At 51.9% G+C, this 18,263-nt stretch overlaps 1 protein-coding gene and 1 long non-coding RNA gene across 2 annotated transcripts in view; one reads left to right on the forward strand and one right to left on the reverse strand.

Moving 5' to 3' along the window:
- Positions 1–18,263, reverse strand: part of VAC14 (VAC14 component of PIKFYVE complex) — a 109,382-nt gene that overhangs the window by 51,432 nt on the left and 39,687 nt on the right. The window contains exon 13 of the mRNA XM_064519434.1: positions 13,553–13,703. Coding sequence (XP_064375504.1) covers positions 13,553–13,703 — 151 coding nt within the window. The remainder of the gene's footprint in view (positions 1–13,552; positions 13,704–18,263) is intronic.
- LOC112987448 (uncharacterized) lies at positions 393–9,715 on the forward strand. The gene is made up of 2 exons (XR_003260273.2): positions 393–918; positions 1,676–9,715. It is a non-coding gene; the product is annotated as an uncharacterized LOC112987448 (long non-coding RNA).

An 18,263-nucleotide genomic window follows, 5' to 3' on the forward strand; every position in this document is an offset into this window, starting at 1 on the left:
AGGGGGGAAAAATGCATTTCCTACTTCAGCATACTCCAGACAACATTAGAAAAAATGCTGCTCCAAAACCAAAACCGAAGTGTTTGAAGTGCAGGGAGTTGACAGGTGAAGATTGTTTTTCCCACAGGGAAACTTTAGGGGAGACCGTTTCTTTAGCAGGACAGGGCTCCGAGCAAACGCGTGATGCTGGCATTTTAAAGGTGAGTTTGCGACAAGAGATCTCTCCTTTAACTTTTCATACAAAAAGATCGAAAAGTGTCTAACCGTGATACGAGCCAGCAAACACAAACACCGCGAGGCTATTCCCAAGGAGTCCTGAGAACAGTCAGCAGCTCTGTATTTCCATCCGATCGCCAGCGGAAACGCGAGGAGTTTGATTTATGTCTGTTGTCTGCTCCCGCTGAGGCTCGGCAGAGCGTGGAGCAGCCAATTAAAAACGCAATCAAACAGCTAAAGCTCAGGTTGACGGCAAAGTCCCTGGGCTGGTTTGCACGGTGCCTGTCCCAGTGCGACGTGGATGAGGCAGCGCTCAGGGCCCCGTCGAGCGGCAGGGCCCTTTCCCTGCCGCGCTGCCTGCGCCCGTCCGCACCCGCCTCGCGGCAGCGCCCAGGCGTGGGAGCGTTTTGGCAAGCGAGCGCTCAAGGCGAGGGACGGTGACCACCTCCACTGCCCCAGCTCGACCCAGACCAAGACCTCCACAGACTTCACATCCCAAAAGAACACACAGAGGACAGGGAGAGTGAAAGGAGAGATCATTTGGACCACAACCTGCCGCAGAGGAACGGGTGCCTCTTTCCCACTGGATGTGAGGATTCAAATTCCCCCTTGGTGCATTTGAAACCCCAAACCGTGCTGCTAAACGGCCATCTTCCAGAGAGCGAACACTAACTGTAGCGCTGTGTTTCCTCTCAGCTGCAGGTAAGATGATCTGGACAAAAATATCATATTACTGAGACAATACATGCCAAAGCAAAGGTGCATTTGTTCAAAGGCAGAGATTACCCAGAGTGAAAATACAGCCATGCTCTACATGTAGTCATTACAGCTGTTCAGCATTGTTTAAAAGCAGGTTGAAAATAGAAACAGTCCAGACAACACCACATGCAACAGCTCTGCCTTTAAACCACGGTGCTCTGCAAGCTACGGTCTCTGCCCATTACTCAGTGCGGTTTACAGCTCTGGTTTGCATCTCCCAATCTGTAAAATGGGCAGAGCCTCAACAGCAAGCGCTGTTTGTCTTTCTGGTGGGGAGGGAGGGAAGGGGGGGATGAACAGCAGATGGACGCCTGCTTTTAAAGCTGGAGAAGCTGACATTTCTTGTTTGTTTCTCTAAGTAATGCCAAAACATCCAGCCCAGAGGTGCATCGAATACCAAAAGTGAACAGCAGGCAGGAAGGACATCATCCCTTCACCCCTATCACATATTAAAGCCCCCACCTTGAAGCTGCCCAGAGAAAGGCCTGACCCTGAGGTTTCTCCCCGCTCAGGACTCCAACACTCATGTCTCTGATCCGGCCGTTGGACCCTCAGAGCTCCAAGCCCTGCCCTGCTGCCGGGGCTGGTCTCTCCTAGCAGCGGCACAGCCCGCAGCCCTGCTGCCTAGTCCTCAAAGCAGATCTGGATTAACTCGCACTGGATGGCAAAGCAAGAATTACTTCTTATTGCCTTCTTGCAGGACTTCCAGTGATTGAAAGTCAAAAATATTGCACATCTTGAACACATCCCAAGTAAAGAACAGGCAGAAGCAGCAATTTTTATGCTACTCAAAGGGGCAGCTCTCCTGTCACAAGGGTACCAGCAGTGACGAGTACAGGACAAAGCCAGAAGACTTGTGGCCAAGCATGCAGGCACGAGACAGGTCAGCGGCTGAGCCGGCAGCACCATCAGATCAGCCCTCTGGGGTGGTACAATATCTCCCACATCTCACACTGGAGACAAGAAAGGACCCTCTACAGCAACCGGGTATTCAAAAGCCAGAATCACCTTTGAGATCAGATCCAGGCTGCAATCTGCAGGATTATCAAACTCCAGGCTCCAGCTCTGTCTTCTGCTTCCTTTGAGTCACAGCTGGGTGCAGTTTGCCAGAACTTTCTGGGTATGCACATCAAATGCAGATGACTCCTGGGGATGGAGCAGGGGAAGCAGACACAGCCTGTACTACTAACAGGCAGAAGCAATGGATTTAATAAGCAATTTGCTGTGGTAAGTAGCCCAGAGATGAGAATTAAAGTGGTACCTGAAAGCAAATTTCAAAGTCAGCTGCTAAGGTAGTTAACTGTTTTAGTTCATGCTTATTCGGAAACAGTGGCTCCTGAAAAGCACCATCCTTCCCCCTGGCAGGCAACCACCTACTGCCCTCCTGCTCAATTTGGAGAAAGCTGGCCAGGAGGTGCGGGAGCTGGGAGGAAGGGGAGGGCAGGGGGACCGGGATACAGAGATGGCAACAACATGGAGAAGACTTAGCCCTGTTTCCTCAGCAGAAGAAAGCGAGATGTTGAGGTTTGCACACCTCAGGGAACTTCTCTTATCCTTCACCTCTGGGAACATTGAGACCAAATTCAAAAGGGAACACACAGTTGGCACATCCTCATTTCTTCAGCAAGCCTCGGCTTTCCTGCCTACCTAACACGCAAGCGGTTATGTGCATCCCTAAGGAACGTTTCCACCAGTGCGTGCCCCAGGTTTCTGAGCAGCACTCTGGTGGAGCAGTCCATCTTCCAGTGCTCCCGAGAGCCGCTCCAGGCAGTCACGCGTTATCTGCAGCCATTATTAAGCTTTCTTATGGGAACTGCTACCTCTAAACCTGAAGACTCACTTTGGCTGCAATGAAAGGTGAGTTCGGTTGGGTCTCCAGGCTCCTCTGCAAGAGGGTTTCCAGGAGGCAGATGCTGGGGAGCTTCACCACGCTGGCCACGTGTGGTCTCGCTTAAGCGCACCAGAGGTTCCCTCCCAAGCTCCCAGCGCTGGCTCAGCATGTCTTCGCCCGCCCCCTTTCCCCTGTTCCTCCAAGCTGCGCGCGGGTAGCTCGGAGGGCTCCCGCATGGGGTCCTGCAGCAGCCCCCACGCACTGCCGTTCACTCCCTCACTGCCCTACAGAGACGCCACACTGCGAGGCCACGCCGCGGCTCTGCCTGCAGGTTTTGCTTTGATCTGCAGGACCTCAGGGAAGGGAGCCAGGGCAGCTTGCTGGACTGCTCCTGCACATCAGCTTGAGATCGAAAAGGACGGGACAACACCTCTCCAAACAGGCTGCTGTGCAAGATGGTTCTCTTGCAAAGGCTCCCAACCCTCCAAACTTCCCATTTGCTCAAAAGCCCATCTGCCCTGGATTTACAGGACATCTAGGAACTGGCTCACACCCTGTTTTCCATCATGTAACCTCTCCACGGACCTTGCAGCCCAGCCATACCCCTCAGTTCGGAGTGCGGCTCTGGTGCTGCTCAGCCTGTGGCCCACGGGTTACCGCGCAGCGTAGCGGGATTGCTGCACACGCTGGCACGGCAGAACTGCAAGATCAGCTTTGGAGCATTTCTACGAAGCATGAGAGACAAGCAGAGAGAAGTGTTAAGAAAACTGTGGCTTAATTAATTGAAGTTTGCACCTCCCCCCTTCCCCTAAAGTGAGACTTTGCAGATTCGTAACCTGCCAGATCGGCTGCTAACATACAAGCAGGGCTGATGAAACGCCACGGCTCTGCTGTCTTTTTTTTTTTTTTATTGGCATGGAGGAGCAAGCTGGGAGAAGAAAGATCCCTGCTCAGAGGAATGACAAAGTCAACCCTACGTATCAGCTGTAACAAGAACGCATGGGAATTTTTGGCCCCCAGGAACATCAGAGCACACAGGAACACTAAGCACAGGCATGGCATGTGGTCCCAACTTCTTCTTCTCAGCCAAGTTGTGAGTCTGCAGAATAGATACACAATTGCATCCCAAACAATTTTTCTCCACTTTCCCTAACATGATTTTAAAAGGCTAAAAACTGAACTCATGGGCCAAGGAGTTCACAACTGCTATGGCAGAAAGCAACCACTGAATATGTGCCGAACCAGGCCAAACCAGTAATAGCTGCAAGGAGGGAGAAAAAGAGGTTCAGCAGAACATAAAGCCTTTTCATAACCGCCCCAACTGAATGCCAAGGCTGCAGAAAGCACACCTCCCCCTTGAAAGGGCTGATCTCCCTAAGGCCTGAAGGTTAAGACTCTGGAGCTGCCGGAGGAGAACGGAGTTGCTGCTCTCCCAGAGCCCTGCCCCACCAGAGCCTTGGAGCTCGCCTTCCCATCCCTCCTGGTCACAGCAAAAGGCTGCTGCTTGCAGCAGTGCAGCCCACCAGATCACCGCATGACTGCCGCAAAGGGCACGGCCAGGTTTCTATAATGCTCCTCTCCCCTTTTAGCTGCCTGCAAGAGTCAGGAGAAACAGCCCTCGAAAGGCACACAGAAATCGCAGCGGAAAACTCCTACAACCACCGTATCACAAATAAGCCTTTGCACCGTGTCACAAGCCTGGATCCTCACTCCTTTCCACGTGATGGACTCAACGTACCTCCGAAACAACTACAGCATCATCCTACATCCCAGGAGGCAGGGCTGACAAATCCTTTTCCAAGGGAAGCGTCACAGCCTGGGGCAGAGCCAGAAACCTGAATATGCTTTTTGAACCGCCCGGGCCAGCCCCAGCCTCCTCCCCGGACACCAGCTCCAGCGCAGCACAGCGCGCATCTCCCTCGCCTGCCGCGGTCTCGTGCAGCCCGCGCAGCTCCACGCGCTCACCTGCGGTTCCCGCCGTTGGTACGCTCCGATCACTCAAGTGGCCGCGTTGTAAATCAAAAGAGACAGGCAATTAGGAATCTATATTGAGGCCCTTATAAATATATATTGTACAGCCGCCTGGAACATCCAGACGATCCGCCGGCTTGATGGACTGAGCAGTCTCAAAACCTGCGATGGCCAAAGAAGCGTCCCCAAATTGCTCTGGGAGAGGCCCGACAGAATCGGACATTAACTTGGGTTTTTTTTTGCCCTTGTTCACTAAACACCAAAATTCGCCGTTGTGGAACACATGAGTTCCACTAATTTAACCCTAATTGGTTTCAAACTGGTCTTAATTAAAACTGGTGTGGACTTGCTTAATGCCATTTAAAACAAATTTAAATGAGATCTGACTAAAATTGATTCCTTTCTGGAGCGAGCTAAATCTGTATAAGCTGTTTAAAGAATATCCACAGGGGCACTCGCAGCGGTTGAGCTAAAGTGATTTACCTCAACCCATAATAGAAGCAATTTCAGTGCAGACCAGAACTCGAAAATAGGGGGAGAAGTCTGGTTTGCTTTAACGCTCGCATCTGAGAGCGCCGTTAGCCAGGACCGGAGGTGCCCAAATGCTCCTCTGCAGCCAGCCCCGGACACGAAGCTGCCCAGCACCCGTTCGTTAGGGCAGGGTGGCCGCCAGCTGAAACCAGCGGGTGGGAGCGATAGCCGGTGGGTGCTGTTGCTGACGGGCCCTGCCTTTCGCCCGGGTGGGAGAAGGGCGAGAGACGGCATCGGAGGCGCGAAGGCAGGCCCGCAGCCGGGACGTCGGGAGGAGGGAGCCGTCCTCGCACACCGCTTCGAGAAGGGCGGACGTCACACCGGTGCCAGCCTCAAGGAGTAGGGCCCCGGCGCGAGGAAGCGGATTAGGTGTTTGCGGGGATTATGCAGCTCTGGCTTTACGAAGCTACACACAAGCTTGCTCTGAGCTGAGAGCAGGCGGGGAGGAGGAGATCAGCGAAATTCAGAGGCTGGCAATTCTTCCCGTTACGGGGAGCAAGGAAGCCAAAGGCACCCACGCAGGGTCTGCGTGTAGGCCAGAGCGGAGTGGATACCGTGTCTATATTGTCACGAAAAGGCTGGAAGGGCAGTACCTCAATCCTCAGTGAGCCTCCTGCCACAGCACCGCTCAAGTACCATGCAATCCTTAACACATTTAACTGCAAGCCCTCTGCAAAGCGAGGAAGCACCTTCATCCTCATCACTACCAGGGAGAGATTAAGCAACTCGTGCAATGTCACGCAGGAAGCCTGCAGCTCGAGATGGCTCCTTCCCCTGCTCACACCGAACATCTTTCCTATCCAAGCACCTTCTCCAAGGCTTCCAGCACAGCCCTGAGAAGAAACTCCTTTGGCTCCTCCGTAAGCAGCCGGTCCAAATATTCCAGCAGACAGACCTGGTCGGGAGCATTTAATGCACGTGGAGCCCCGCTCCAGTGCCGTCGCCGGCGTGGGAGTCAGCGCCGACAGATGTTGCTAAGTGAAACCCAATGTGGAGACATGAGAATCTGCAGAATGTCTCCCCCAGCAGCCTTCCCCAGGATGTTTTGAATTTCAGCTTTTGCAAATACGACGCAGAGAAACCTCATAGAGCAGGATAAAAATAGAACCGTAAAAAAAAAGACAAAACCAAAAAACCCAGCGCAAGTCATAGTTAGAAACAGATGCAAACATGTCGGCAGCTCAGCTGGGCTCAGAGAAACGTCAGCTCTCCCCTCTCTGCATCGCAGGATGCTACCGAGGAAATAAACCCACTAAAACTACTGACCACGCATAAGCTTAGGGGTTGTGCTCAGCCTGTTTTTGCAGCACACACATTGCTCCCTACGCAGACAGGGCTGCTTGGGCACGCAAATGCTTTTCCCCATCGCTCCTGGCTGTCCTTGGGAGTGGAGAGGTTACGGGTCAGTTAAATGCCTTGCAAAACAGCCGTGGTTTGCAATTGCTGAAATTTCAATGTCACACCCACATTGCTGGAAGCACAGCGGGCAGTCCCAAAACTGGCAGGGGTGCCGTGTAGCCTCACTTGCCAGGATGGCTTAGACACACAGAGGATTGAGGTGCCCAGGTCCTCCCGTGGCCTGCAGAGGGGCCTTGCCTGGGGCGTTGCGAGATGTTTGGCACTGTCTCTAGGACAGGAGTATTTCTGCTTTCAGCAAGATCCATGCAAAACCTTCCTGCAGCCCTAAGCCCCCGCTACAGCTGCTGCAATTCCCCCAAGCCTTGCGCTTTACTTTGCCACATTTCTGCAAACCGTTCGTGCTGAAGTGGCTACCAGACCTCCTCTCCAGAGGACATCACACTGGCTTCCTCCCCACTCATCACCCGGACCCCGACGCAGCGGCCTGGTGAGCACATCATCCTCCCCGGCGAGAGCATCAGGAAGTTCTCAGGCCAGCAAAACACACGACCTCGCAGTCACCCGGTGACGTCAGACCTCGACGGCTACATCTCCTGCAGCTCGCGGGGAGGAAGCAGCGTGCCGGGGGAGATCTTCCCGTCGGAACGCATCGTGGTGAAGTGTGAGAACTGGCTTCTCCCTGGACTGAAGGTCAGAGCAGGGAAAGACGTGGATGTATTCTGACGGCTTTTGCTGCACTCATCCTCTGGATCTCCCCACTCCAATGCTGACAAGCAGGGACTCCACCTGTCCCTGCCTTGAATGAAGATAGTAGGCAATGAAAACGCTTATCTTACCTAGGAAATCCATTTGGGTCCGCTACTGGGTCGTTTTTCTTTGTCAAGGTAAATCAATAAGCAAAAGTGCAGCAGGGTATAGCTCAAACAAGGTAGAGGAGAAGAAAACAGTCAGCAGAGCTGCAGGAAGGCTAGCTGCTAAGTTTGGGGGTGACCTTAAAGTGGGCCAAAGCTAGTATCGCTGTAGTATGGGAAGGGCCACAGAAGGGATGCCGAAGTCTGCAGCTCTACGTAGAAAGGTGAAGCACATGAAAGACAATCAACCTGCAAGTAGGAATGAGAAGCAATGGACTTTTGGGGGGTATTTCTGATCTACACTGCAACCAAGAAAAAAGGAAACAAGGTCACAGATCTGCACTTGAGGGAAAATCCCTTCCCGCCCTTTTGAGCTCTATGCCAAAGTTTCATCTCCCCTTCTCTACAACAGGGAAATATGAGAGTTTCTCAACACTTTATTCCCATGTACCAACGTTTATTTTACTAGTCTAACTGTGAAGCTTTTACCTTATTCCTCTCCCTACCTCCAAATTCTATGCTACATCTGGGGAAACTGAGGCAGTCCAGCAAAGCAACTGCATACGGGGCGTTTGGCTGGAAGTCACAGGTATCTATATGACCAACATCTCCTTAACGTGTTTCAGCCTCTACAGACCGGTAATCCAGGCCAGCACCACTGCTTTCATTGAGGAATCCCCTGTCTTTTCAGCCAGCAGCATGCTGTCGCAGTCAGTCTCAGGAGGGATCTAAGCCTGAAGGCACATCATCTCTGGACAGCTGTATCTCCTGGGGTTTTCCATGGCATCTTATCAATGCCAAAGTATTATTTTGGGCAGCATCAGCTGGGAACACCATCACACGGCACGGCCAGATGCTGTGACTTCCTAATCCTCCTCTCTGTCCTCCACATTACACAGAAACCCCTCATCGTCGGGGGTCATCTCCTTCCCTCCCTTGTCCACAGCAGGTGAAGCCCTGCAGTACTAGCAGACTAGCAGCACCCTTTTCATCACGGCCTGATTAAACTAGCACCTGGAAATAACGGAATGTAACTTCTAATAACACTTCATGGTGTTTCACAAGGATTTCTGAGACCCAAGTCCAATTTCAATCAGATCGGTCTCATTCAGAAACTTCCCAGGCTGCATTAGCCAAAAAACAGAGAAAGGGTCTTTGCGAGGCCCAGAAGAGCATTTGCAGCCTGCTCCATGCCAGATTTCAATGCTGCTAGGCTTCTTCCAGAGCCTACCTCACATGGAAGCAGCCAAGCCAATAGTTTTCAACTCTGAAATCTGCAGACCTTCTAAAAATTTTCCCCTGTCGTTAGAAACCTTAAGTTTAGCAAACCTAAGCCAACTGACAACAGGCCAGCTTCTCTTTGCTACCCTTCACGGACCCCCAGCAGCCTACAGACTCTTGCCTGGTGTTTTCAGATGCTAACCTAACATTTGCCAAACTCTCTGGAGGTGAGACTTTGCCCTGCACTGCCACCTCCACAGACATATGAATTACACAGATTGAGAAGCTGGGTGACAGAGAAGTTGAAGTGAGTGTTTTGGCTCACTAGGAACAGAATCCCTCAAAAAATGTGCATGGGAAACCCCTATAATAGCAATTCTCAAGTTTTTTCCAGGCTCTGGAGTCCTGAAACTTTTCCAGGGGGCATAAAGCGAGCTTAAACTCAACAGACTAGACTTCTCAGTCACTTTTAGCAGGCTCCTGAGGAGTAATCCATGCACCCCCGGGATATCCATGGCCTACTGGTTGAAAGCAATGACCTAGAGCACATTAGCACACCCACACATACAAGTCGGCCTCCCAGTAAACATCCTATGCTGCCAAGTGGTCAGAGGGTATGCCACTGTCCCCGAGACCTCCGGCAGGAAGCCAGGCAGGAGAGACTGGAGCAATCTTGAGAGGAAAGTGCCTCCTGCAAAACAAAGGGCCATAACTGCTTCTCCTTACAAAGCTCTGCAGGCAGGAAGGAAGAGATGTGTGCAAAGGAGTTAACCGTATATGTGGCAGCAGACGGTGCCGGCATCCTTTTGGAGGGGGGCTCTCTCCTCCCATGCAGAACAGAGCTGCAACCCACACCGGAGGGCTCACACCTCTGTTATCCATGGCGATCACCTCTCATGGGCCGTTGGCTGGCTACTTGTCCCCTGACTTCTGCATCTTTGGCGAAACACTCCCAAATAAAGCTGGATTCCCATTAGGGTGTTCCTGTGGGGAACTTCTTTGTGCAAACCAGATGGGCGCTTGTACAACACCCCAGAGAGGTGTGGGGAGCCCTCCTGCACTGCTCCCGGGCACAGCCCCAGCCTCTCTCTTGCAGGTCTTACTGCTGAGCTCATCACGGGACCTACTTGTCACTCTGGGGCAATCCTGGATTTACCGCCCTGACTCAGGAGACCATGGCACTTGTTTTGAGTGGGGACGAAGAGCATTTGGTGAGGGGGCTTGTTTTATCTGCCACATGGTATTTCAGTATCAGGTGCAGCTCTCTGTCTGTTGTCTTACAAGGCTTCCTCCCCTGGCTCCCGAGGAAGCAGTCCCTGTAGCTGGGCTGGGTACGCAAGCAGCATTTGCTGAGTCTGTATCCTTTCCTGCAGGGGATGCCGTGAGTTACTATGCCAAAAAAATTGCCTCCCAAAGACCCAGATCAAGACACATCACCAATCATGTGACATTCTTGGTTTGGAGCTTTCCCCTAGGTTTTGGCTCCAGTCCCTAAACCAAGATACCTGACGCACTGCTAGCCATCTACCTCCACATCACAGGTGGGCTGCTAAGGCCAGCAAGAACAAGCGGACACCCCAAGAGCAGTTCAGACATTTCGGATGCGAATTGTAATATGTTGCCATGAGCAGAGCCTTTCAACATCTTGCGCTGTAAGTGCCCAACTCCTTTCAGCATCAAAAACACCAGTTTCACTCTAGTTTTCTCAGCTAGGTCTCCACAGAGCCCTGGGAAAGGCAGGCAGAAGATAACTGAGCACAAACTCATGGAGCACATTACGTTTAGCCGGCCAAGGTGAGAAACTGCCCACCCTCCCTCGGAGCAGCCAGAGCAGGTCTTCTTCCACGCAGCTCTGGAGGCAGGAGGTTGGAGCTCACACACACACCGCACAGCCCAGGCTCCCCGAGTCTCCACGGCTCATTGTGTTTGGAGAAGCCGTCGGAGGGCAGCTAACCTTACGTAACTGCAGAACAAAGCGGCTAAATAAAAACTCGAGCTGGGAACGAGCTGCGGAAGTGGGACACTGCTTTCCTGACTAATCAACGCATGTCTGAAGGAAACCAAACTCAATAGCAGGGAAACAACTGCATAAACACATCCTGAGGGAAAAAATGGAGAGAACGGAAGTGGGGGGAAGACCACAACATGGCATGGGCCCCTTCCGCCTCCCCTGCTGCCCTCGCTGCCTGCCTTGGGTGGCAGAGCTTGGAGTGCGAACTGCGATGGTGAGCGCACAAGGAAAACCTGCTGCGAACTCCAGAGTTTTAAAGGATGTCCATGTTCATCACGTACAAAGCCACCACCAACACACTTGCACAGGCCTCAGATCTAGGTGAGGAGCAGACTGAGATTACTCGGCCAGCGTAGTTGTCTTTCCTCCCGCTGACAACTCTGATGGCATGTCAGTCGAAATTGTGATGAAGGGAATGGAGCAATTTAGCCTTGGGGAGAAGCACTGGTCCCATGCAACCTCCCCTCCCTTCCAATACCAATGGTGCGATTGCATCCTGCTTCTGAGCGTACTACAGAAGTACTCTAAGCACTACTCAAAGTGCACTGCCTAGCTGCACAGAGACGTTTGCTTGGGGAATATTCCTGTATGGTCCCAATACAAATCCAGTCAACCCCGCACTAGTGGAGCAGTGCAGTTACTAAGCTCCTCGCAGGCTACACCTCCTCTTTGGTGGTCCCCGAGTGCCTCTCTTCTCCCTGGGAAAGGCTGTACTCACATACTCCTTGGTGTGCTGGGCAGAGTTTGGATTCACTCTAACAGTATATCATTACCCTGGGAACATGCACAGACATAGGAATTTCTACTAGCCACACTCCCACTCAAAAAAAAATAAAACAAAAACCCCAAACAACAAAAACTGCCCTCCTCAAGAGCCTCCATTCTTCTTGCTGGAATCCAGGAGGGTCCCAGCCTAGCCATGACCCCTCACTCCTCCAAGAGCCGAAGCCAAGCAGCCAGCGCTCAGTCACCAGACCTGGGTGAGCGCGAAACCTGGGTGGTCAGAGTCAGACGGGAGAGGGGCCATATTCCTCCCTTATAAAAGTCTGAGGCAAATGAACGTAACTGGCTTATTTTCCCCTCCCCAAAAGCATCTACTTTTGGGTAAAAGCCAACAACTTTGAAAAGCTCAGCCCCAAATAACTCTAAAAAAAAAAAAATCAGTTTTCCAATGTGTTACAAGGAAGAGGAAACACGGTGACAAAGTGAGAGCATATTACAACCCGCGTGGCATTTCAGCCATTTCTACGCTGGGGCAACTGGAGCTCTGGCTAGAGCAGATCTGCTAAACGTGGAGAGAGCCAGATTCTTTTCCAACGTTACACTTGAATAACTGAAGCCAAGTTGCTCTTCCAGATAGCTAAAAGGGGCCACGGCAGCCGTTAGGATATACGCCATCCAGCGTGCTATTTTTAGATAATCCACAAGGAAGGAAACCTCAGACAACCATCAGCGTGATCTAAACTGCAGCTCTTCAGCTGTTTGGCCAGTGCTGCAGGAGCTGCTCCACCCACACCGTCTGACTTCTGACACCGGGAGGATCAATAACACTTGCAGAGCACTTCATGAGGTTGCCAGCACTGCAGCCCCCGCCCCCCCATCAGAGAGGCCAGCCTGGCTACGGATACGAGTGTGCAAGTGCGAGTCAGGTAGATTTGCAAGAAACAGCCCAAAGGATTCTCAGAACCTGATCTGGTTTCTAATATGGACCCTTTCAAGCCCAGGGAGCAGCAAGTTATCTGCGACCTTTAGAGAAAAGAAAGTCCAGGGAGGACTGAGGGCAGCAGACTAGAAGCTCTCCACTGCTAGTGGTGATTTTGCAAGGCACTATGGATACAGCCTTGGCTCTGCTCCGAGTCTGCAGTCCAAAGCTGACATGAAACTTATCTTTGGCCAGGAGACCTGGCTTAGACAGTACAATAGGGAGGCTCTCAAATAGCAGCAGAGGAGAAGGGGCAGCCAACCAGCCGCAAAGGATGAGCCACAGACAAGAGAAGGTGAAAAAAGTTCCTGATATGCTGGGATGATTATGAAAGGCCTTCTTTTTCTTTTTTATTCCCCAAGTCCCCAGACAATAGACTTTTCCCTCTTTATCTCTCTTCGCCTCTTACCTTCTTCGTGTCCAGCACATGCAGCCTCAAGCAGGCAACACGCTGCATCACAGGCACAGGCTAAAACCTTCTGTAGAGGCATCTACGTTTTGGGCACCTCAGCTTGCAGACCAGATATTTTTCCCGAGCCACCTTTAGGTGCTCTGAAGACTTTTACAAGGAGAGAAGAGACTAGCAACCAAGGTCGGGGGCATTTTCAGTGATTCGGACCTTTTCACTCCTGGGGCACCTGAGACATGGGTGGCTTCCTCTCTGCTTTCTCCTAGTCCTGTGTGCAGACAGGGCAGTAGGAGTCAGCTCTATGGAGGACCATTTACTATTACAGTAAAAAACCCTGTCCCATAAAAAAGGACAATAATGGTATCCCTCCACTGGCCTCTGCAGTATACTGCTACTGAACAGATTCTTACTGTGACCAAACCTCAAACAGGGAATAAGACACAAGCTAGAGAAAAGGATAATAAAATAAAGACAGTTCCCTGTCCCGCTTCATGGCAGACTCCTTAATTCCCAAGTGATGCAGGGCTGGAACTGATATACTGATTTGTTAGTGCAAGAGAGACCTTTCCTTCTGCCTGACCACATCTGACAGGTGCCACTTAGCATCAAGTGCAACGAAGTACCTCGGAAGCAAGAGCATGCTTTGCAATTTAGATCATTGTCAGCGAGATGCAGCACAGAGGGCACTTACCAGAGGAGCTCAGCTGGCTGGCTTTGACGGGGACGTGGAGCTCCACCTGGCTCGATCGTGCATCAGGGCCGTCAGAGGGGCCGTGTCCCTCCGTCTGACCTGCAGGAGAAGAAGCGATCTCAGCCAGTACTTCTAGGTCCTTCAGGATAACCTGCAAAGAGACGGATAGTGCAGGGTGAATGGGAACAAAGCCACGAGCAGGCAGGCGCAGGGCGAGCCTTCCAGTCCAAAATCATTGCTAGAGTGGGTATGACTGAAAGGCTAGAGCCAAATCTCTGCACATCAAGAAAGCTGAAGGAAAACAGGGCTACCGATGAATTTCAAAGTGTGAATTTCAAACAACTGCAGAGGAGATGGGGCAGAAAAGAGAAAAAGGAAAAAAACAAGAGTTTGTTCTGCAAGTCACAAGGGAGCACATGAACTCAAGCTAAACTCTTGCAATCAGCACCAGGGCTTGCGTCTCCCCTTTCCTACTTAAGGGTGGTCTGAGTTTTGCTTTCTCAATCCCCTTCATAACCCAAGAGTTGGGATAAACCTGACACGCTGAGCTGGACGCTCTCTGCGGCAGCAGTGGAGGTAACAGGGCAGCTGCATGAGGAGTCAACATTAGAGCAGAGACGTGTGCTGGGAACGTCCCTACGTCCCGAGACCTATCCAGGCATTTCAACTATTCTGGATTTTTTTTCCTTTCTTTAAACAGCACATTTTCTAACTGAAACCCTAGCAGCCTTGCTGCCTGCAAAAGAAAACCTTTCCAAGCATGGGCCAGCACAAAGCTGTCTCAATGCACGGAACGAAAGCGCAAACAGCTACAAACCGCAACTAGCTCTGAAGGCTGGTGACTGCTGTTAAGCAGCCAGTATTTGCTCTCAGCTGACCAGCACCCAGCAGAAGAGCCTCCCTAGCACTGAGCGCAGCCCGTCAGGTGGAAAGGATTTTACATTGCCTGGCAATTTTGGGCTTCAACCAACAGCAGCTTGATTATCTGCCTCTCCATGTTTCCCCCATGGTCCTGAACAAGGCCGACCTGCTCGGGCCATGGTCAAGGTCACCCAAGCCTGCCTGACGAGGGCCGGGGCACGTGTTCGGGGAGGTACTCAAGACCAGGACACCCTGCCACTCAGCAGTCTTCAGCTCAGGACTTTGAGGCAGAGTTGGCATCTGTATTTAATAGCTCTTTCCTTCCAGAACAAGTTAAATGAGTCTATGCTACCTATATATAGCATTTCTGGGGAAGTTATTACAGGGTTTTTTTTTTCCCAACTCTTCTCGTGTCTGAAGCTATTTTGGGTCCATCTTCATCTAAGTGTCCTTGGGCCTACATGTTTCATCAGCCCTCCCTGACCGTCTGAGTGTACCAGGCCTATGTGGAGCAGACAGGCTGTCGAAAAGGGCCGACTGCCACGTCTAACCCATCAGCATTTAGTATAACACATTCCTGAACACCCCTTTCCCACCGGCACAACATCGCAGACTTCTAAGGTGTTCTTGCACAGCCTTGGGCATCTTTCCGATGAGCTGCAATTCCTGCAGTTATCTGGGAATTTTAGCTTTAGAGCTATCAAAGAAACCTCCCTGCCAAAGAAAAAAAAGCAAAGTATGTCTTTTTGGATTGTGGAGAACTTGAAAATGTGACCCCTAAGAATCTGAAAGATAGAAACCCCCAGTTTTCTCTGTTGCACAGACCTCTTAAGCCACTGAAAGTAGGATTTTGTAATTCTGGTTGATTTGTAAGCCCCCAGCAGTCTCTTAGCACACAGGGCAGGCAGCTCTGGGCCCAAGCGGTGGAGGGCACCGGCAGGACGGGAACACCCAAGTGCTATGGAGAGAAGGAGGCTCCCGGCACGCAGAAGCAGGAAAGAGGCAGCTCCGCTGGCCCCTGCCAGGGTGTCACCCTCCTTCAGGCCTCTGGCCCCGCTCCCCCAAGCAGGCCAGCCTCACACTCCAGGCAGAGTTTCTCCAAGCTGTGTTATTTCAGCTTGATTCAACCATCACCAGCTGTGAGGAGCCCAGGCAGGAGATAAATTGAGCTGATTTAGTGAGTGCATGAGTGGCAGTTACTCTCTGATTACAGCCTGTGTTTCCTTTTACAAAAGCCATAACAACAGCCTTGGCTAGAGGAGAACACAGCTGACAAGGTACAAGTCCACCCACACCCAGCAAGGGCTGTGGCCTGGGAGCAGCTCGGCTCTCCCGTGGCCCCGGCAGGCAGGGAGCCGTGCAAGAACCGCTCTGCTGCCGGCTCTCCAGGAGGCCCAGAACATGAGGAGTCCTGCGACTGGACCGCCACCTTGCCAAACACACCATCACGTCAGATAAACTCTGATCTCCGGGTTATATCCTCTCCCTCTCTCATGCAAACACCTTTTCTGCATCAGGAACACTGCGAGGAAAGGCAGAAACACCTAGTGGCTGCTGCGGCTCCAAGCTGGCTGTGGGGAAAGGCTGGAAGAGCCTATGAGCCTTCAGCGCCGGCGGCTCTGCAAGTGGATAAACAAGAGGCTCCAACACACCTGGGAAGCCCCTACGCATACAAACATTATTAAGTCACAACCTGCAGTTCCCCTAGGGAGGAAATAAAAGACAACAACAACCTTTGCAATAAGGAGCCACACCACTGCCCCCAAGGACAGGAAGAATACGGTCCAGCTCCTTTAGCCTATGGCACTTGCACAACACCATCAAGGATGAGAGCTCATTGCCATCTTCAGCTCTCCTCCTCTTACAGGGAAGGGAGGCCACAATCCAGCTCAGCTCGCATCCGTGGGAAGCGGAGAGGAGGTATGGCAGCTCTCTGCTTGGTGGCGATCCTTGCAGAGGAAAGAACTCATTCCTATTTTTCCTCCTGCATATGCAGGTTAGAATGAGGCTGACTGTGTTTCATGTAAAGTAGAATAACGCTCTGAGCAGAAGAACTTAGGATGTCTGGTTTCCTGAAATTCACACCATGTAGATTCTCTGGTGTCTAATCAAATGGTTTGGCTGAATTTGCAGCCTTCAAATAGGGGAAGGCACTAATTTGAGTCTCAAGTTCTCACAGCTGGGTAAATAACATACTTGGAGATTTCCCAGCCTCATCGTATTTGGCTAAAACTGGCAAAGAGACACAAAACTTATCAGCAGCATGGGAATGAGAAGAGGGACACAGACAGTTCTCATAGCCTCACTGTTTGGAAACTAGTCTAATAATTGATTCCTTCGAGGAGGAGGAATTTGAGAAAAAGAATCACTTTTAGTCTCACAGTAAATTATGCTCGGGCGTCTGTTTCAATACGCTCTGCGTGTCCCAGGCAGAACGTGGGCCTGCAGTAATAACGGCAGCAGAAGTTACCTTGAGTAACAAAGCCAGCACGATTTTCTCGTGGATGCAGAGAAGGTGGCACAGGGCGAGAAGGTGGCGCAGGGCGAGAACGCGGCCGGGTCACAACACTGCTCGCTCGTGATCGCTTGTAGCACGTGGGGCCATCCTCAAACCTTGCCAACAGTATGCATTAGCAGAGCATCGTATAGGACAAGGCTTGGCTATGGGGGAAGGTAGGTAGGTGACAGCTAGGCTGGGAGCTCTCAGCATGCAGGCTGCTACGCAGCTCCTGCTTCCCAAGAGGAGGAAGGTGCTTTACCCATGCTGTAATAAGGGTGCTCCCGGAGCGACTTGCAGGCTGTAAATGCAGTGCTTGCTCCCTCCCTGTGCAGCGACCTCTCCTCGGGGAACACATGGAGGCAACATGGCCAGCTCTGAATTCAGGCACGTGGTCCCCCATAACCACGACGCGGGCCAGCTCTGAACACCACAGCTGCTCTGGATGCAGCCTGTTTCCCAGCTCCTAGACAGGCACTGAGGTGCCCTCTCGGTGCAGATCCTCTAGCCTGGCACCAGGAAAGGACAAGCAAAGCTCACCCTTCCAGAGGGCACACTGGCCCCTGGGCAAGGAGTCAGGCTGATGAAGGCAGGAACACAGTTTGGAGGCGTGAGGAGACAAATGGCTGCTCTGCAGACACCACTGTTTCATGCTACTTATTTGTAGCACCCAGCACACATGCCAGCACGACCAAGAGGACACATTCTACTGGGCCAAGGCCATATCAGCATGTGGTTGATTTACGGCACAAACCATCCGTGTATGAGAGCTGCTCTGCTGTATTCCCTGCTGCCACAACCACCCTCCTGCACTTCGTCCCAAAGCGTGCCCTCCAAAGGTGCACTTGCTCCAGCAAACAGCATGGAAAAGGAGACACGGATGTGATTGCGAGTGCCTTACTTGGACAACTGCAGTAACTGCCCGGAGTAGCAAGAGCAGAAGCAGACTCAGGATGCTGAATGACCACATTTCTCTGCAGAACATCGCTACTCACAGAGCCCTGCCTTGTTTGGGTCTTGTCCAAACACCAGCAGAGCTCAGCCAGCATCAGGATCAGTTAATACTGCCACAGGCTGGTGCCGCTTTGCGGGATGAGGGCACAAACCATTGCAAGTGCTGAGACCAAGTTGGGAATTACGGGGCTAGGAGAACTATAGTCCAATGCAGCTGCCACATACCTCATAGCCCTGACACTGTCCGGCTCTGGTCTGGCCCCAGCCCACTGAATTAAAGCCATTCTCCCCTGGTTGCACAAACGTGCACATCGCTGTAGCGTGTACACGGACGAAGTCAGGAACTGGCCAGGAACACAGGTCAGACTCAGACCCGATCGCTAACCAGGCACTGCTGCT

This window comes from Dromaius novaehollandiae, chromosome 13 (genome assembly GCF_036370855.1).
Source record: "Dromaius novaehollandiae isolate bDroNov1 chromosome 13, bDroNov1.hap1, whole genome shotgun sequence".
Classification (NCBI taxonomy): domain Eukaryota; kingdom Metazoa; phylum Chordata; class Aves; order Casuariiformes; family Dromaiidae; genus Dromaius; species Dromaius novaehollandiae.